The 21477-nt window shown below is 38.9% G+C and overlaps 1 protein-coding gene across 4 annotated transcripts in view; it reads left to right on the forward strand.

Annotated features, from left to right (window-relative positions):
• LOC120399100 (amyloid beta precursor protein) overlaps positions 1 to 21477 on the forward strand; it is a 324609-nt gene that overhangs the window by 154693 nt on the left and 148439 nt on the right. For all 4 annotated transcript variants that reach the window (XM_039527027.1, XM_039526998.1, XM_039527007.1 and 1 more), the window contains exons 4-6: positions 458 to 570; positions 2424 to 2617; positions 21257 to 21459. In XM_039527027.1, coding sequence (XP_039382961.1) covers positions 458 to 570; positions 2424 to 2617; positions 21257 to 21459 — 510 coding nt within the window. The remainder of the gene's footprint in view (positions 1 to 457; positions 571 to 2423; positions 2618 to 21256; positions 21460 to 21477) is intronic.

Below are 21477 nucleotides of genomic sequence, written 5' to 3' on the forward strand. Positions count from 1 at the left end.
TGCCCTGTCATTTACTAAAATACTTTAGAATGATTTAGAATGGTGATTTGGTGTCAAATTTGTTCTGGATGTAAAGAATGTAAATATGTTCCAATATTCTTCAGATTCATGTTTTAATGTTTGTCAGATAGCCAGCTCACAGCAAACACTAACTTAATGATAAAGGCCATTGAAGTCTTCGGTCCTGGAACTGTTGTATTAGGAAACATAGGAATTGCCACACTGGATTAGAGCAGAGAGTATCCTGACTCTCTGGAAGGGACTGGTACCACATTCTTCAGTAGAAAGTTAAAGAATCCTTATAGTGGGGAAGTATTGAGTAACCTGTCTGTCAGGGAAACTTTCTTGCTAGCCTCTATTCGTTGGAGGTTGACTTATTCACTGTTAAGTTTTAAAAACAAAAATTCGGAGACTGAAATCGTGAGTGAAATGAAGACTGTATATTGTTTTCTTCCAGTTGGTGAGTTTGTGAGTGATGCCCTTCTGGTGCCAGATAAATGCAAGTTCCTCCACCAGGAAAGGATGGATATATGTGAAACTCACCTGCACTGGCACACTGTTGCTAAAGAGGTACAGTATTTAATTTATCTTGACATTTCTAGCCATCTTTCTTTCAATTTGTATCACTTTCCTGGGATGCATCTAATTACAATAGTGTTGTTATAGACAAAATTGGGGGATTGGTCCTGCTTTGAGCAGGGGGGGTTGGACTAGATGACCTCCTGAGGTCCCTTCCAACCCTGATATTCTATGATTCTATGAAAATGGTGAGGACGCAATTGTATTTGTAAATATTTATTGATGGGTGGTGAATTGGTGCTTTTAATTAGGAGAAAACCAGGAAAAGTTCTGTTAAGTTTATTTTGATTCATAAGCAGTATTATTTTGTAACTTGATGTGTCATGTAGAGTTGATATTTTGAATTTTCATATTGTTGTTGTTTTATACCATATTCTCAAATTTGAACACTCCTGATTTTTTTTTATGCAAGTTCCAGTGTTTGTGCATTGTTTCTCCCCTAGTGGGGAGGCTTAAGGCATCTGACTCTGGCCTTGCGTTGTCTACTTATGGTTGTGTCAAGTAATTCAAAGGGGGAATCATGATGGTACTGCTAGCATATAAAGAAACTCTTTATCTTTTTAAATTGCTGCATTCCCTTCCCCAGCTTTTAGCTTCTCTTATGGCACATACCTATAGTTACATTCGCTTATAGAAAGCTGCAGTGTTATCAGGTTGACTTAACATTGCTCTTCTGTTGAAGAACTAATATTACATCTGTAATGTCACTACTCCGTGCTTGGAAAATAAGAATGTCTAACTCGCTTCCCATAAACTTTTGTCCCACATCGTACATGGCAATATTAAGCTGCCCTCTCTACTTCCTTTTAATCACCTTTAATGCTTCACTCACTCATTTGTTGTAGCAGTAGTATAATTTTGTGCTAAGTGCTTCACAGAATTAAGACGTGACCCCGGCCTCAAAGAATTTACAATATAATCTCAGAGATGATGCAACAAATGAGGTCCTCATCTGACTGAAAAGAAGGGGGATGGGAAAGAAATAGGGGAGAGAGAGGACAAGGAAACTTGTGAGGACAGTGTGTAAAACTGATACAAAGCACAGAACATATGATTTTACAACTTACTGACATTTTATTAAAGACCGTCTGAAACTTAATTTTGTAGGTGTCATGCATCCAAATGATAATATCTTAGTCCTTTGTAGGTATATGTCTTCTTAAAGGTAAACTGACGACACTGTAGAGTTTCAAATTACCATTTTGCATGGACCTTCCTGGAAGTCTGTTTGACCCTGTAATATCATCAGCTCACAATGACATAGCCTTGAGTGGATTTACAGTATAGTATTGAAATGTTTTCTTCTTTTTCACATGTTCTGTGTGGTTTTGTCTTTTAAGTGTTTTGTGCAGCCTCTTACATGCTGCATAATTAACAGTTTTCCAATATGACTAGAAGGTACCAGACTGAACAAGGAATCAAACCTCAATGTATCAAGTGTTTTAGGTGTTGATCTCCTCTTCAATAGCATATTACATAGGCAGGGCAAACTGTCATGCTCCAGTGGTTAATTGTGCACAGCAAAAGCAAACCCTTAAAGTAGTTCTAGGTAAGAGGATGTAGGATTTGTCAGGTGTATGTGAGGGAATGAAATCTTTTGGCAAGGAGAAGAGTTGAGGAGAAGGAAAAGCTTGTTGCCTAAAATAACTAGACGGTGGTTGGGTGCCCATGTTCCCACGCTAAATGAATTTATCAGTCACAATAGTTGAGAGGTCAATTATCAAGCTACTCTAATTTTCTGAGGCTATACACAGACTTTTATTATTTTCTGAACATCTATGCCAACTTTTCCTTGGCCAGCTCACTGTGTAACAATGTTGTCACTGTTCTCTTTATTTTTATAGTCCTGTAGTGAAAAGAGTATGAATCTGCATGATTACGGTATGCTGCTGCCCTGTGGAATTGACAAGTTCCGTGGTGTGGAGTTTGTTTGCTGTCCATTAGCAGATGAAAGTGACAATGTTGATTCAGCTGACGCTGAGGAAGACGATTCCGATGTCTGGTGGGGAGGTGCGGATGCAGATTATGCAGATGGAAGGTAAGAGTGGTGTTTCCCCTTTCTGGTTTACTGAAAATTGTCAAAAGTTTGTTTGGAAAGACTAAAAGTTAGCAGCAGAGTCTTTGATATGAGCACGCTTGATGGATCTCCACATTGTTTGAAACATTTGAAGTGACCCAAAATTTCTGGGTTTTAATACATTTTTGATTTTTACAAAAGCATAAGGTTTATAATGTTTTAATTTTTTTTTTTAAATGCAATGGAAAATGTCTTGTCGGGCTGTAAACATTCCCTTGCAGTATTTGCAACCCAACACTATATTATGCAAGCATATGACAAACAAAAATTGAAACTGGCTACCTGTGTACTTTCATTGTCAAGCTGAGTGAACTGCAAAAAATGCACAGCCAACCCAATTAGTGATAAGTGAGGTGTTTTAAAACCTTCTTTTTAGTTTTATTAACATAGATGTTAGTGACACAGTAAGAAGACTTTCAAGCTGGCAGCATCCCTTTTAATTATGAATTGAAAGGTATTTTCAAAAATCTATTTAAATGGCCACACAATGACAAGACATACACTTCTTTACTAGACACTGCCTGCAACTATGTTAGGGGAGTCACTTTGCAAGATAATTGTGCAGCGACCATGTTACAACATGGACTGGTTTTGCCTGTGTATGTGGGGAAAGAGCATGGCTATACCTTGGTTCCTTTTAACAATTTAGCATTATCTAAACATACCAAAGGGGTGCCGGATTGAGCTTAGGGTATGATCATCTGTAACTGGGTAGGAGGGATAGCTCAGTGGTTTGAGCATTGGCCTGCTAAACCCAGGGTTGTGAGTTCAATCCTTGAGGAGGCCACTTAAGGATCGGGGGGGGGAATTGGTCCTGCTAGTGAAGGCAGGGGGCTGGACTAGATGACCTTTCAAGGTCCCTTCCAGTTCTAGGAGATTGGTATATCTCCTATTATTATTATCCCAGGTTGATATGGCCTTTTTCATGGTAACCTACTAACTGCATTAGGGTTATACAGGTGTAAGTGAGAGCTGTGTACAGTTCTATTCAAATCTTAAATATCTCTGGTGAATTAATTTTAAAATACAATGGAAGTTACCCTCCTTTACTAAACTAATATACAGGGTCATGATTCTGTATTTAACCAAACATCACAGCATGCTAGATTAAGTCAGGAAGTGCAGAGTTTAAATGTTGGTTGTGTCAAATTTTAGAAAGGGGAAACAAAATCCAGATCTCAGAAATCGGCTGATTAATCCCTTTTCATTTAATTTCATCTTCTGCATTCATTTCACAGCACCTTAGAACCAGGACGAGCCTAGACTGGAGGGAGTTCAGAGAAGAGCAACAAAAATTATTAGGGGCAGGGTGGATAAATGTATATGGCAAGATTAAAAATGCTAAATGTATATAGTTTGCCTTAGCAATGGCTAAAATTGAAATATTAGCCTACAGGTGTTTCAGGGATGTAAAGATGAAGGATGGAGATAAATGACTCTAACTAGGAGTAATGGGCTAATATTGGCAATGGAATGACATTAGGACAATGAAAAATTTAGACTGGATATCAGGGAAATCTTTAACAAGAACATGTATTCAATTGTGGTAATGTCTTTTGGGGAAGGAGTAGAAGCCATATCATGGTGAACACTGAACACTAGGTTGAACACAGCACTAAAAAAGCTGTTGCAGGGAACAGGTCTTTAATTGCAAGGGGATGGATTAGATTAATGAAATTAAGGTTTTTTCTCTGATTCCTTGTCACAAAAGTATAGTATCAAGGCCCCTGCTTTTGGCCCATCTAGGGAGGGAGACATCTTCAGTCTTGGAATCTTTGATTTTTCTTAGTACATCTAACAGCCAAAGCGTAGCAATAGAACTCACTTTCGAGGAGGTTTATAGGCCAGCTTTCACAGCATCGTTTTGTTTGTATATTTGGTTTATGCATTGTTTGTATATTTGGTTTATGCATTGCTGATTGGGTTTCAAGTTGTTGAAAATATGGGCTAAGAATGAAAAAAGTTTGCAACCCTCAAATTAACTTCTTCCTATATAAAAATGGAGAAATTTGCAAAAATGAAATATTCTCCTTTAATATGTCTGGTCAAAGATATCTAAAAATACAAAATAAAAATGTTCTCATAATGGTGCACGTTACAGCAATTAACAGCAATTATGAGGGATGTATATAAAGCAATCTGAATTATCCATTTGTTTCAATTGTTCATGTTTGTCACTGGGGAAGCATACAGAATTTACTCATAAAGCAATTCAAATTCTAAATTGAGCAGGTCAAGGATGACTTCAGAAAACTAATATCCTATTGGAGCATCAACCGGAGTTACATTTGAATCCAATCCTGAAATTCCAAGTTAATAGTAAAAGCTTTTTTCATACAGAAATACCTTCAGCAAATCTGGAAAGGCGAAGTTGCTTTTACGAAGTAGTTGAACTTTAATTAAGATGAAGAGCTCAACAATTTGCAATTCTTATAAACGAATTCACTAGTTTCATTTGCTGGTTCTTCAATCCTCAAGCTGCATCCAGTCCCTCCTCTGCCTTGCAGCCAAAAATACACTCATGAAAATGATTAATGAGGCCTTTTGCATCAAAATTAGAGTATCCGTGATATCAAGTTACAAAAATAGGATTTCCCACTTTGAACATGAGTAAGTTTAAATGCTGTATGCTTGATAGAATAACAAACATGAATCATATAATATATTATGCTACGGTATCTGACTACTAATCTGTAACATTAGAAATTTTGCTCAAATTTTGGATTTCCAATCTTAGTTTTAAGTCAGTAGGGAGGGAGGCTGATATTGCTTGCTATACCACTGAACTAATGTTTTTATACCACTAAAGCAGTTTTCTTTGTTTGGAATGTTTACGTAGCTCCATATAGTTTCACCATAAGTCGGTAACCTTACATTTACAGTGTTTCTTTCATCATGACACCTTCCAAAAAGCTTACTATCTCTTCCTGTATGTGTATATTATGTGATACTGTATAAAAAGTACAGAAGCTGCTGGTAACCCCTGCATTAATGAAGCTTCTGTTTCTATCCCTCTTTTTTTCAATAGCTTTTAATTTGATCAAACAAAATTGTGGGGGAGGTGATAAAGCTTTAGCAAATCAGTTGGGTGATGTGAGTGTGAACACTTATTTTCCCCATAATGGGTGGTGAGAAAACAACTGAAGTTAGAACCTTCAGACGTGGCTTTTGTAGCTTTTACGGCATTCAGATAAAGAGGAAAGACAAGTTCAGTTTTGGAGACAGTACATTTTAGACAGCAGTGGGTCAACCAAGAAGAGCAAGGAGACAGATAATGAGAGGTAAATTTACAAGTAATCCGCATAAAAGTGGAGGTAGAAACCTTAGTGGAAGTGCGGGTGGAGAAGAGGAAAGAAGCAATGACAGAACGTCAAGGAATGTCTACAGGCAGAGAAAGGAGGATAAGGATTCAATAAAAGGATTTTAATCATTTTATTATTGTACATTTAATTTTAAAATAAACAGCTAATCTGTATTTGTTTTATTGAAAAGTTCCTAGGGTATTTTGGTATCTCTGCCCTGTAGACTTTACAATCTAAATAGGTATGACAGAAAGTGTAAAGAGAAACAAATGCACGGCGAGGTAAGGTGACTTGCCCAAGATCACACCACAGGTTAGTGACACAGCTGGGAATTGAATCCAGGTTTCCTGAATCCCAGTCCCAGTACCTTGTCCACTAGAACCTGACTTCTGGGGGAAGAATTTATTCAAAATCATGCAGCTGTAACAGAAGTCTGTTTGTTTTTCTTTTATTACTTTAACTTTTGTATTGACTTTTACTTTCATTTTTCTCAATTATACATTTAGTAAATTAGCTTTATGTCTCCTTTGTGCAATGATCTTGTCAAGAGCTGGAGTTTATAGCATACTTGGACTGCACTTTTTCTTAGCCTTTCAAGAAAAAATAGAATGCATGTAATTTAGTGACCCATACCAATGTCGATAAATTTGTATTCCTATTTGTAGTAGATTATCTGGGTCTCTTAAACTGACTGTCATACACACAATGCAGCATTAGTTTCTAGTGACAGCTTTTAACATCTTCATTGCACTGTAAGGAATTGGCCTTTGGAATAGGATTTCAGAGATATAATAGAGAAAGAAGTGCAGTCCTTGAGCCTGCAATAATTATCAGTGAAATTGCTTTATCAGGCACTTAGCTGTCATTTACTGTGGAAACATTTCTATTCATACAAAGATAAGTAAAGTTAGATTTTATTTTTAAAAGACTTCATTATTTTATTCTATGACTTTAGCATCATTCTAATTTAAGAATTCTTTAGCACGTCTGTTGCAGTTATATTATTTTGATATTTTTGTGCAGTGCTTTTGCAAAAGTGCAAAAAAGCTGATTAGAATTAATGCAGAGTGAATTTTACATTTAAATAATGCAGAGTAACTGAATATGTAAATAATTATAATGTGTGTGTTTGTTTTCTTTTTTTATTAAAAGCTGATCAGTCTTGTCTTGTGTTTGAAGCTATTAGCAGGTTTTCTGACTCTTCTTTAATTTTCATGCAGTAACTAACTATGTCAATAATGTTACCAAATACTTCTCCTTAGAACCTAGTCCAGACCCGCTCTCTGGACAGATACATGTCTTTTGTGAGTGACTGAACTCCTAGATCCCACATGTTTCTAAGCCCCTAAGTGTGGATAGTGACTGGTCGCTGTCCCTAGCTCTGGGTCTCAAAGGCTCACTCCCAGAGGCTCAACCTTTGTATCAGACCCTTCCGGGACATTGGAACCCTGCAGTCCAGCTGCCCTAGATTCCAAAACCAGACCCTCAGCCCTATTCGGGCCCCCCCAGTTGCTTAGACATGTTCCCCTCAGAGTCCACCTGCTATGGGAGCTCTGGTTCCTAATTAAACCCTTGAGGGACGATGTGGCAGAAAAGCAAGGTCTTAGCAAAGGATTTTTTTTTTAAACTATAAGCTCTTTACTCTTGTAAGCACTTTGAGAGTTACAGATCTGTGAGAAACAACAAAATCTTGAACACGGTCCCCCTTATTCTGATCTCACCCCTTCTCTGAGTCGTAGGTTTGGTCAGTGTCCTTAGACTAGGCAGAGTTTTCTCCTCCTTCTATTTCTCCTGCCCTCCCCCCCCTTTTTTTCTGGTATGTGCCAATGGGCGTATCCGGCTTATTGAAGCCACCCACTTTTAAAACAGTCTGTGTCCCCCTTTTGCTCATGTGCTTCTGCTGAAGGAGTTACAGGCTCCAGTTCCCCTCTCCATCCCCAGGCTTCTGTGTAGAGAGTAATTCAAACGCAGTGGCCCTACCAGTAGACAACCCATTGTTCCAGAAGGGGAGAGTCACTGAGCATTGATTCAGATAGTCTTTCTACTAGATGCCAAGCCCCGTTACCAAAAAAAAAAAACAAAAACATGTTCTAATCCACAAAAAGGGTTGCAACACAGCATGGTCATGTTCCAAAATGAAAGTCACAGTATAAAGTGGAGCCCCTGAAACAGAATGGGGTTCACAAAACAAAATGGAGCTCACAGTTTGACACAGATGAATCCCCACTTTGTCACATTCCTAGCTGCTCTAACTGTTCACTGTGCTTTATACCCGTCACGTTGTTTTAATTCTTCTTCTGTTGAATTGCAGCTGCGCTTGCTGTGCTGCATTGTGTTGTCCATTAACCGTGTTTGGATGTACTTTGTATGTTCCACTGCAGGTGGGTTTTATCTGGAATGGTCATCGGTGGTGGTTGAAGGTTCCTCATCAGTTGTACCTGGTATTACATATTTTTTTGGAATATTCTACTTGGACAGCAGGTCCCCAGTGTGCCTTGTTCAAGTGTCTATTATGTGCTGCTTACATAAAAGGCTTTTATTGTTTTACCCCCTCCACTGATTGCTTGTGGTTGAAGAAAAAAGAACGATTCTTATGTACGTTTATGCTGCAAAAGTATTTGAAGCCTACTTAACATGTAAGTTGGCAGTAAGACAGTGCATATGCAAATGACAGTGAGATTTTTAGTGCTGGTTCTGGATGGAGGAGAGGGTGGGGCTGCTGCACAGGATCCCCAGAGCAGCTACTGTTGCTGTAGAGTCTTCCCTGCTGCCGCCTCTCTCCTTGCCTGGCTCCTGTGTGAGAGCATGTGCCAGGGCACAGGTGAATAGGGTAGCTCAGCCAGCTTCCCAGGGTAATAGGGGAGGCACCATGCCACATTATGGCACACCCCATGCTGGAAGCAGGCATGGCGGTGGCAAGGTTACCTCACTAGCTCACAAGGATGCTTTGCTCCTGCCCTGTGCACTGCTGCTGGGGTGCGGGAGCCCTGAAGGGAGGGGCCCGCCAGTGCTAAGGGCAGGTAAGAGAGTGGGGAGGGGCTCCCTAAGTACACCCTTGCAAGCCAATCCCAACAGGACCCGACTACAAGGGTCACGTTGGGTATGAAAACAACTCAATGCTCTCAGGCTCAGGTCAGGTTTGGATTGGCTGTGGTCTAGTCAGTTCCAGTTGGGATATAAAATTAGGTCTAACCAGATCCCTACTAAGCAGCACAGTGTCTCTTGTCAAAATCCCCATTCAGGGTGTATTTTGGATCCATCACTGCTTCAGAATTTGTAAGTACTTTAGCATTGCTGGCCTGTACAGCTGACGAAAAGGTTGCAACCTTTACTCTCAAATGTGGCGCTGATAACAGTCATTCACAACTTTGCTCCCTCCACTTAAACTACCATAATGAACTTTACCCTTGAAGACTGCCTCAGAGGCAAACAGTGGAGCAGCTGCCTTCCTTCTGCACAACTGTGTTGCTCTGTGGTGACTCTGTTCACTTCCACGTGCAACTCAAGAATGGTGCAGTTTAGAATAGTGGACTGCATTCTGTTATAGGGGCTCCACTTTGTATTGTAACTTTCATTTTAGAGTGTGAGCATGCTCCGTTGCAGCTTTTTTGTGGATTACAGCATCCTTTTGTGGATTACTTGCATCCAACAAAGTGGGTATTCACCCACGAAAGCTCATGCTCCAAAACGTCTGTTAGTCTATAAGGTGCCACAGGATTCTTTGCTGCTTCTACAGCATCCTTTTTGTATCAGGTGTTTGAAAGACTGAAAAGCCAGGACAGAGCCTTGAAAGATGGGGCTATCAATGTTGAATGACTCTCCCCTTATGCAATAATGGGATTTCTGTTGGTAGGGCTTTGAATTACTCTCTACACAGAAGCTTTTGTGAATATCTTACAAGCCTTGACTGGCCTGGGATCCAGAGCTTAGCTACCTCTCACCTTGTATGCCCGGATGGCAGCTAAGATATGGATGCCCTTGCTAGGACTGACCTCTTTTAGCATCAGCAATAGAGTTTTTAACTGAAGGCCTTCTTTAGAATTTTATCTATCTAGATATGAGAGACACAGGGTGGGTGAGGTTATATCTTTTATTGGACCTATGAATTTTTGAGGGGTAATAAACATATTTTCTTTTTTATGTCTGGTTAGTTTTATATATAATATGTACAGGTAAACCACAATTATCTAATTAGCTTGTAGGACATCCAACACTTGGTAAATCTGCATTTTGGAAAAGTTACATTCCAAGGGGGAGGAGAATGGTTGGTTGGGGTATTTTTTGGTTGGTTGGTTTGTTTGTTTTTGGTTAATATTTGTTTTTTGGGTGGGGGAAGGGAAATACGTTTTTGAATTTCAGATGACAGGGTTTCAGACAATCCAAGTTTGTAGCTTTTTGAAGTTTTGTGACAAATCATAGTTATGAGAATTATACTAGTAATTAAGATGAAACATCATACTCATGTAAGCTATTGAAAGTGTGTGCAGTCTTTTTTAACATCCATGTTCTTTAGATGCACAGTTTCCTAAGGAAGATCTGTACTCTACGTTTTATAATTCATATCTGTATAAACATTTTTAAAGATTAAAACACTGGAGTTTTCCTTTAACTTTTTTTTTTAAAAACTATGGTACCTGTGGCTGTTAAATCTATTCTGTTATTTATGAACATAATAAAGTTCTTGCATGTGTTTTGCATCTCTTGGAATAATATGTTACACGTTTTAGGTTAAAAACTTGATTAAAATTTTAAATAGTAGAATTTGTTAATTTCTTGTATTTGCCTCCTTGCTGACAAGTTGCAATATTTAGATTTGAAGACATTTTTGTGCATAATGGTTTTAATAACTAATCTTTCTTTTCATGGAAGCTATTGAAATAAACAAAGCACAGAATGCTTAGGGGCATGTGAGCATTAGAGAGGCCAGAAAGATAAATATAATGTTGAATCTCTGCAAATGGATGAGTAGAGTAAGAATGGAACTGATGAAGCAGCGTATTGCTTTGAGAGGTAATTGCTATAGTATTGCAGAGGCAATTCCAAGCACCATTTGAGTATAAACGTTAACTTTAGTGATGGACGAGCTCTTGTGCAGAAACAATGAATCTAATCTGGGAAACAATGAATAGGAAATAGCTGAGCTTTCTTGCTTCCTTGAAGGCTCAGTTTGTCAGCCATGAGCTCTCCTATTTGACTTCAGTGAACTTTCAGCGTCTTTCGGGAGGTTAATACCACACTTCTGCATTTAACTGACCAAAGTTAACTTGGATGGAAGGGTTATGACCTTCCAACTTAAAGAAATAGAGCTATATATTGCAAAGCATGATATAGACCTTAAATAGTATCTGTCTCAGGATGAAAGCTTTATGATAAGTTAAAGTTAGAAACAATCATTACAAAGTTGTAACTATGTAAACTATTGGAATTTTGTAATTCTATATACTACTTAAAGTATCTGAGAGAGAAATTTGGACATGAAAAATTCACAGTTGAGTTTCCACAAACAGCTTCTGACTCCCTGCCCCCATCCCATCCACCTGCCTTACTGTGTGGTATCAGATTTATATACGGATATTATTGAGACTTTTTTTTCTGTGGGTAGAAAGCTGAAGCAGACGAGAATCTTCATTCTGCTTGATAGCCATCTTCAGTGTGTGACAAGGGAGATGAGAGGTTAGAGTTATGTATCTTTGGTCTTGTTGATTTTTTTCCAATATGAACTAGAGCCAAAAATTGTGTGTCTCATGAGATATTTCAGTGGTTTTGATTTGTTTATATCTTTACTAGATTCATGGTCTGATCCTTAAGGGTTTGTGGTCCCTAATGGAAATGAGGAAGTGGTAGGTGACTGGTGATGTGAGATAAACTCATTTAATTCTCAGTCTTTCAAATTTCTTTCATAACAACACTATTATAATGTTTTATTTTAAAGGTTATCTTTTTATAACATTAACTCGTCTTAATGGAGCCTTGTCTGGAAATTTTCTGAATTTCTTTAGAAAGTATTTTAAACTTTGATATGTGAAAACTAGTTGATCTGTTTCTTTCTGTTAAAGGATATAAATTGTTATAATTGTAGAGGTGGTCTAATGATGTACATGATGGTGTGTGAAATACAATACAAAGAACTAGATCAATCATATGTTCTGCCAAACGAATCTATAATCTCCTTCAACCCAAGTGGTTCAGCTAACGTAGTTTACAAAGCCCGCATGAACTCCGCTGGATCCTGATAAAGCAGTCCAGAATTCTAAAATCTGCACTGAATAATCCCTATGGTCTTTTTGATGGTAAGTGAAGCTTTTCTTAAAATTTACCACCACTGCACCATCACCAGGGACCAGCAAGGGAGAGCACTGTTGTAGACAAAGCACTGGTGGCTACCTACATTCTTACACCTGTGCCTTTTCAGCACTGAAAGAAGCCCACAAAAAAATTGACTTCCACTTTTTATGGGAGTAGAAAACAAATTAAAAAGCTCTTCTGGAAAAAAAGGAATTACACTAGCAATTCTGTTCTTTATTCACTCTAGTGCATTATGAGAGATGCATACTTATGACAGAATAATACTGAAGTACAGATAATGCAGAAGGTGATGACATAATAACATGAGATGGGAGGGGGATTCATAATTCAGTTGACCGTAACACGTTGCAGTGTCAAGGGTGACATAGTTTGCTTTCCCCATTGACTTAAGTGGGATTTGAATCAGTCCATCACTTTAAAATACAAACTCTAAAAAATTTCAGTCCTGCTTGGAAATATGACACTTAATCCTTTGAGGACTCAGACAAGTATCAGAGTAAAAGAACTGCTTTCAGATACAAGCAATACAAAAAGACACTTGCAAATTAATTTTGGTAAAAAGTTACTCCTAGCAAGTAGGAGAGACCGAGTTACAACTTTATAATTGCACCCATTATTTGTTCTGTTATAGGCAGCACAACTAGCAATGCCTGTAGTTAAGGTTGCTCAGCATTGTTGATTATAAAACTTTTTGGTTGCTTATAACTTAATCGAAGCTCTACTCATTTAGGCTGAAATGTTCCATATTTGTTGTCTGCCAGTGACTGAACTTTTTTGGAAAACTTCAGCAAAAGAACAGTTCAACGATTTTGCAGAACAGGGTTAGGGGAAAATGTGCTTTCCCCATGTTAAAAATTCTTTCAACCATTTGGTTGAAAAGCTCTAGTGCTTCTGTGCTTGGGAGCAGAGACATGGAATATGGCTAGTAGACAGCCCTTTTCACATTGACATGAAAAGCTGCGCAGATTTGGCCAATTTACAACACTGGAAAATCTCAGTTCATGCTTGCTCAGTAGAGACTTGTTAGAATTTTGCAGCTAACTTCTCAGAGGAATCTCTCCACAATGAGCATCCTCCAGCCCACAGGTGCGACAGCTGAGCAGGACTTTTCATGCAGTTACTGCTGCAGGCCCTGTGACACCAGGCACCAGAACACAGAATAAAGAGATGTTCTTTTCTGTGCTCTCAATGGACCTCTTGCTTGCACCCAGGCAGCCGAGAGGAGGGGGAGGAAGTAGCCTGACTGAAATGCAGAGGGGGAGAGGACTTGTAGAGTAGGCTGGGACAAGAGGCCATTGGCATAGGACAAGAATGAGGAGTTAAGAGTTCTAAAATGAGCTAAAACTCTTCCTAGGAGTCATGAGTGAGCAATTGGGATGGGGAGCCAAGAGGAGCTGATGGAAAACTGGAACCAGAGGATATGGGGAGACTGGAACTGGGACAAAGACAGGCTGAATGAGCCCAGCAGCAGAAGGGATCAGGCTTGTGAGGGAGTGGGAGTTGGGCGTAAAGGTTTGAAACCAGCAGAGAACACTTAGGACCTGGAACAGAATCAAAGTTCTTGAGTCTCAACATTCCTCTGCTGCTAAGAAACAGCTGTGATACCCACTGGCAAAATATGTGCCCCATCTCCCTCTAGTGGCTGGCTGTACTATCGCTTTCAGTTATTGTGTTAGCTCCTGTGCTGTGGACTAAACTTTCTGATCCTTCCGATGAACCATGTTGGAGTTGATGCTGTTTCCACGTGATGGACTTCTTCTTTTTTTAGTTTGTTTCTTTAAAAACTTAGGAAATTACATGCATGCAAAATATTACATTCGAAGAATGTTGAAGTTGGAAAGGAAACACCCAAAGGCTAGAAAATGCCAGACAGTTGCCTATGTGTATGCATTATGATATATTCCTTAGCTGCATGATGAAATGATATTTTTCCACAAGTTCCCTGCCTCATTTGCTTCAAAATTTGGAAGGTGTTTAGTGAACAAGATGGGGGAGAGGGGGTGGCATTGCAAGAAGAGTGAAGGGATGTTCTCAAGGTTTAGGCAACTGAATGTCACCCAGGAGGATTGGATTCTATCCCTGCCTCGGGCACAGAGATCCTGTATGATGCTGGGCAAGTCACTTAAACCAAACTTTTTGCAGGTGGCCACTAATCAAGTAGTCATCATTTTCTGCGTGCACAATTTGAGACACCTGGTGTTTGATTTGAAGAGTTGAGCACTCTCAACTGCAACTAAAGTCATTGGGAGCTGTGATCTGAACAAATACAGTACTATAAAATGCTACTTTCTCTGAAAACTCATCATAAGCTTCTAAAACTGAGCACTCAAAATTAGTGGACACTCTTGATATTGTGTCTCTGCCTTCATTCCCCATCTGTAAAATGGAAATAATACCACTATACCCTTATGAGGGAAAGTAAAGATGAATCCACTGAGATACTACAATGATGAGTGCCATAGAAAAGCCCATGAGGAAACTAGTAATTCTCGATTCAGTGCAGGATTTGGATGGTGTGCTGTAAATAAGACATGGAACCACACGTTGAACAATGAGAATAAAATGAAATATTGAATAGCTGCTCATTCAGTGAGCATTGTTCATCCTGTGCAGTGAATGAGAGATGAGGCATGTGCAAAGAATAGTATGTGATCATGTAAATTCAAGACTATCATGATTACCACTTGAGGGCGGGGCAAATTAAAATTGCACAGACACCTTAATTCTGGCATTTCTAAACTTGTGAATGCTTGACTCGGTAACCTTTAGGGCTTGTCTAGGTGAACAGTTAGTGCATGGAAAGCTGGGGTGTCAATCTACCTTTTCACTAGCTTGACATGCATTAACTGTTCATGCGAACCAAGCCCACTAAAAGTTCCATAGTGTACTTTGTTTGATCTACTTCCTTTACAAAGCAAACTCGACTGAAATGCAGTAGGGAACTTTTAGTTCATGGTGGCAGGTTCCACATGGACAGATACTGTGCAGCAAGCTACTGCAACATAGATTTATACCCCAGATTGCTGGACACTAATTGTTGTCTGGACGAGCCCTTAAAGTTCTTTTAATGTAGCTTTTTGGATGTAATATTTTATTAAATGTTTTCCAGAACATCTGTGAAGCTGATGGGATTTTTTGTGCGTGCGCATGCAAGAATATTTCATCTGATCATCATTTTGATTTTTTGCAGTATAAAGTTGGGGATGACTGGGCGGATTGATTTAAATCAAAGTGATTGAAATCACAATTTTGATCATGATTTAAATCAAGCAGAAATGTTGATTTAAAACATTGCTTTTTATCATGTTTTGCATTCGTACTTTTTTTTATTTCCCCTAAAGAAAGTTGATTCTTATTGATTCAGAGCCATTAAAACATGTTGATTTGCAACCAGATATACTCTTTACACTAAATTTAGTGCTGCTTCTTGCAAAACCTTTTGAATTTTTTTTTAGTGTTTAAATATACATTTTGTTAAACTTGGTATCTGATAGAATTGTGATTAAAATGTAACCTCCCTGTGAGTTTAAAACAGTAAGCTTAAATTTTAAATATCAATTCTTGATTGAAACTTTTTACCAAGTATTAGCTTGAAAATCTTTGCGGCAGAGACAGAAACTTCTAAAACAGAGTTTGTAATGTAGTGCCACAACTACTGAAGCATAATTAAAAAGACCAGGTAATAGTCCTTTTAAATTTGTATTCCTGCTTCCTTTGTTTCATAGCTTGCTAGAAGACTAAAAGAAAACTTTCCTTTGCTGATTTTGTCTTTTTTCTAGAAGCACAGTAGTTGGCGTCACTCAATTTTATTTATAGGCTTGTCCAGCATCCGTGAAGTCATCAGTACTGCGCACAGGTCTTAGAATGAGCAGAATAAGTTTAAGTTTGTGTTAGGTCCTAGCAAAGTGGTGGATTTAAAAAAATAACATACTGAATAATCAATGCATATCTGTGGGCTAAATTCTTCCTTTAAATATGTTCAGAGATGCACGTTAGTGGGACTTGTACGTGTGCATGTTTGAGGACAGACATTGGCCCATTAGACCTAAAATGGTTGATATGCTTTTATTTAAAACAGAGATACAAGTGGAATTGCTTACCTCATGAATTTGCCTGAAACACCAGTGGTTCCGTGAGTATAAGAATGGTATTACTGTAAAACCTCTTCACCATATCCTGTTTGACAATACAATACGCAGGGGAGAGATGATTTACATTAAGATCTAGTTTACTTCCCCAGTGCTTCAGAGCAGAAACGTTTCCATGGTGAGGAAATTTTAATATTCCCTGTGTAAGGAGTTTGAGACAGGTCAAGGTTGCTTTTAAGGCCCCATGTGTCTGTCTGTTAATACAAATTACTATCCCTAATTACTGCAACATTTTTGTTGACATGAGACTGAGAGACACTAATATTGATTTTATGAACTTTGCAGATATTTTCAAAGCCATATTCACGTCTAGCAATTTATCCCTGTTGCTTGCTGCTGAACTGTAAAATTCAGATAGTGGTAAGGCTTCACAAATATGTGAACTTTTCCAGTATATCGAGTAATGTCTTGAACCGCCTCTGAAAAATCCTGTCACCACCATCATTACGCTGAGTCAAAATGTCAACAATATCTTGTAAACTAGACACTGCAGTCTGTGCTGCTGGCTAAGATAGTGTCAAGGGAACACACAGAAACAGCTGTTAAAGGATCAGGGTTCCAAAAGCGACAAGACTGAGTCACGTTTGCTTAGCAAAGGAGTAAAATGCAATAACAACATGAAGTATGCACACCTGCACAATATGTTAAATAAAACATAAAGAAACTCTTGAGCTGATAGGTACAAATATTTTCTTTCTTAACTGCCTTCTGTAACAACTCTTTCTTTCAAAACTCTTGATGTAACTTGGAATCAAGGTGATGGGTATATTAGAATAGCTGGAAACAGCATCACTCTGATGCCAAATTTGGGTGCAATGTCAGAGGGAATAAGAGTATTTACCATGACTGAGAGAAAGTAGTTGGCAGTTCAAGTTGTGCACTATATAAAGGGATCTGTACCATTTTAAAATTTGCAGTTGTAGTCCATACAATTGGAATTTAACTTCATGCCATTTGTGAGCTAGTCTGTAAGCCCCCGACCCACTCCTCATTCAGGCCTCACGTTCAATGTGATGCACTCAAAAACAGATACATACACACACACACACACACACTTTTTAAACTATGTTGTGCTGTCCACACCTTTGTCTGAGTAACTGTAATTTTTGTTGTAGTCCATCTCATCCTTCCCCCAACCCCATCCTATTGTTGTTGAGATATTCCGTTGTCAGAAATTAAACTCAAATGTGGTTTCTGCAGCTTGTTCTGTGTGTGGACCCCTGTGCCCCCACAAAGCCCATTGAAGTCAGGGGGCTCTGCATGGATGCAGGAAATCTGCCACACATGCAAGGAGTTGCAGGATTGGGTCCAATCTCAGCACAGAGATTGTGGGTCTTTACTGGTGCTGTGAAGTGCCTATCAGACTATTGGGTGCTGTGAAATTATCACTAATAATAAGTGCCAGAAAAACTAATGCAACAAAACCAAGCATGACTTTTTATTTAAAAAAAAAAAAAATTAGTTAGCTGGGGTGTTTCATGCATCTCTTCTGTGCTGAACAACAATTAAAGCATTTGAGCTGTCTTGGGAGTGAGAATGTTAAGGCCATGTACGGTATAGAATACATCATTTTTCACAGAAGCACCATAATACTAGCACTCAGTGTTGGCATTACCACGCATTTGCCGCAGTCTCATCTCGGATAACAGCACCAAAATTTGGTTCAAAGTCTACATCTGCGAATATAAATACTTAAAATAATTCCAAAACTTGAGACTTGAACCCCTTTTGGCACAGCACCTGAACAAACTCTGCCTTTATAGCGTAGCTCAGTGGTTCTCAACTGGGGCACCTGGTTTCTCCCAGCTGTGGGTGGGGCAGCTCCAGGTTTAATTTAAAAAAAAAAAAGGAGCGAAGATGGGACATGATTCAAAAAAGATTGAGAACCTCTCGAGTAAGTGATATGAATCCAGGGTTGTGGTAGAAGACTATGATGCTGCTATTTGGTAGGTCTGTGTCATTTCTTGAGGGTGTGGGGGAGGGATGCTCCTTGAGTACTGTGGTAGTAATATATTGAGTGTTGCTATCACAGTTGAATCTGAGGAGTATATGAGACAATATGTTAGTGTTGATTTCTAGTATAACAGTGCTGTTACTGTTATTTTAGTTGTTTTCTGTAGTATATGCTTGATATATCACAACACATATTTAAGTTGCATATTTGTCCTGCGCCGTTTATAGTATTGTGTTGTATACATTTAGGACAGTATGATGAAACCATCAGGCTTAGCCAAAGTCCGACTACTCTCTGGTACTCAGTGTTATTTTTAGTTCCTTTGTAGACACGTTCTCCGTAAGCAAAATTAAAATGCAAGTTAAGATTCTTCAACTCCAGTTCCTCATTTTCTTTAATAAGAGTAAAGTATGTCTGATAGTAAAACTGACTCGTGTATCATCTAAAGAGTCGTCTTCGGATGCAGATTTTTCAAAAGTCTCAATAATTGGAAAAAGTAATGACTACTTTTATGGTGAGACTGGAACCCTATTTTAGAAGTCTGTGGGATGGTTGTGTGCGTCCAATGAGAAGCCAGCAGTTTCTCGGAACCATGGGGAACAAAAATAAACCTTTAGATTTTAAATTCATTTTGAGAAAACAAATCCTGTATCAATATGCCAGTACTTTTGGTTCCTTCTGAATGATTCACATCAAAATCTCTGGAAGAAAGTGTGTGTTTTAATCTATCTTCACAGTACTCCCCATGCAGTGATGTGTATAAAACCAGTTCTGTGACATATTGCCCTTGGGGCAGAGTCCTGTAGAATATAGTATACACTTTTAGCAAGAACATAATTTTCTAGAAAGCTTTAAAAAAAAGTGCAAAGGATATTGTTAACTTCTCTAGGTTTTTAGAGTAATTGCAGGAGCCTAATTGCCCCAGACGTCATAGTCTTTCTTTACTTCCCACCACAGTGCCTCCTGTGAGGCTCCAAAGTGTTTAGGCAAGTGGCTGGTCCTGATACTGTCTTACACGTTAGAATTCACTATTGTCTACCCAAGGCCGTCTGTGGTGTAGTCAAGTGATTGCAACCAGCATAAAACATAGTATGTACAGGATATGTCACTCATATGAGGGGTCTATAAGCACAATTTTCATGTAAGGAAGTGGAGTATTGTTTTCCAGAAATTGAATTCCAGGTAAATAGCTCACTATGTCTCTAGCTAGACCTTGTTTGTTTGCTGATCATTTCTTAGTCACACTGAATTCAATATTTGTGCTCCCAAATACAAGTAACTGCTATGTGGATTTGTGTTCGTTCTCATGAATTGTCTACAAACTATCAAAAATGTGCTACTTCCACTGATGATCTTAAAACAGATGCAGAACTTATTTTTACCACTCTAAATATTTTTAGATGACCCTGGCCTAGCAAATAACTTTTCTGCAGGTTCTCATATCAGATTTGTTTAGAATTCGACACCAAAAAAACATGATTGTGGTTAGGGACTGCAAATATAACAACAAAGTGTTGTGCATTCACATGGCAAAATGAATTGCTTTTATATAGCTAAACACAGCTGGATCTTGGATGTTTACAAGTAAATTGTTTTTATAGTGCTTTTCCCTGCGCCTTCTAAATTGGCTTTCCTTTGTTTGTTCCATTACTGTTTATGTTTATTCAGAGCCCTACAGTCAGAAACCATAGAAGCCTTACTTTCAGGATTCTTAGGGAAAATGTCCAAGACTAGGGGTCTCTCAACCTGGAAGTCACAACCAGGTGGCAGAGGGTCATGACCACCCTGCTTTTCCCATATTGCTAAAAGGATGGGTTGTCCTGGAGTGGGAAGAAGGTCACAGTATGTAATAGGTGAGACCCATTGCCCAAGACACACTACAGGGTTGCAAAACCTTAGCTTGCCTTGTGCTTAAACAAGAGAGTCTATTGTGGTTGTGGTTCAGACACTCTTGTTTGTCCCACCTGAGTACCAAAGTGAATTAAGCTAAACTGGATAAATGCCACTTTAATTCTGAATAACATCATCCACACATGCGTCTGACGAAGTGGGTATTCACCCATGAAAGCTCATGCTCCAATATTTCTGTTAGTCTATAAGGTGCCACAGGACTCTTTGTCGTTTTTATCATCCACACTAGGATTTAGTTCCAGTGTCTTATGATTTTGTCCCATGTCTTAATATGTGTTTGAACAGCACCTAGCACATAATGGGAGCTACCAGGATACAAATAATAATAGCATGTGAGTTTGAGTAAGTTGATTGTTATTATCACTCATCCACATCATTTTCTGATGATAATTCATTCATCTGTTTGAACCCACCTCAGTCATTTTACAGAATTCCAGTGCAAAGCAACTGTCTGATCTCCAAGAACAGCATAAAACATGCACACCCAAGACATAAGGGGAGAGGGATAGCTCAGTGGTTTGAGCATTGGCCTGCTAAACCCAGGGTTGTGAGTTCAGTCCTTGACAGGGCCATTTAGGGATCTGGGGCAAAAATCTGTTTGGGGAAAGGTCCTGCTTTGAGCAGCAGGTTGGACTAGATGAGGTCCCTTCCAACCCTGATATTCTGTTATACTAATCAATTGGCACAATCTGGTATGATTAATACAGGGCCTTTCCCCTTCCAGTGCATGGAAATGGGCTTCATATTGGTATCCTGCTACACTAGCAGCAGAACAAAATCCATATTTATCTTTTGTTACTGTTTCATTTTCAATATATGCATTAAATCTCACTGCATTGCTCTCCAGAGTTCCAGGCTCATACTTTTTGAGAGAGGGCTTCCTGGTCACACTTCCACGAGGTTCTGAATAAGCTGTTGTCCAATTTCTCATCTAGTAGGTGTTTTATTGCTGACTCAACAAAACTGTTGATTGTTTCAGTGATGACAAGGTGGTAGAAGAGCAGCCAGAGGAAGAGGAGGAAGTAACGGACGTGGAGGATGACGATGCTGATGATGATGACGATGATGGTGATGAGATTGAAGAAGAGGCAGAGGAACAGTACGAAGAGGCCACGGAAAGAACTACCAGCATTGCTACCACAACCACCACTACTACCGAATCGGTAGAAGAGGTTGTTAAAGGTAAATTAATGTTTGTTT

The sequence above is a fragment of the Mauremys reevesii genome, linkage group 1, assembly GCF_016161935.1.
Source record: "Mauremys reevesii isolate NIE-2019 linkage group 1, ASM1616193v1, whole genome shotgun sequence".
Classification (NCBI taxonomy): domain Eukaryota; kingdom Metazoa; phylum Chordata; order Testudines; family Geoemydidae; genus Mauremys; species Mauremys reevesii.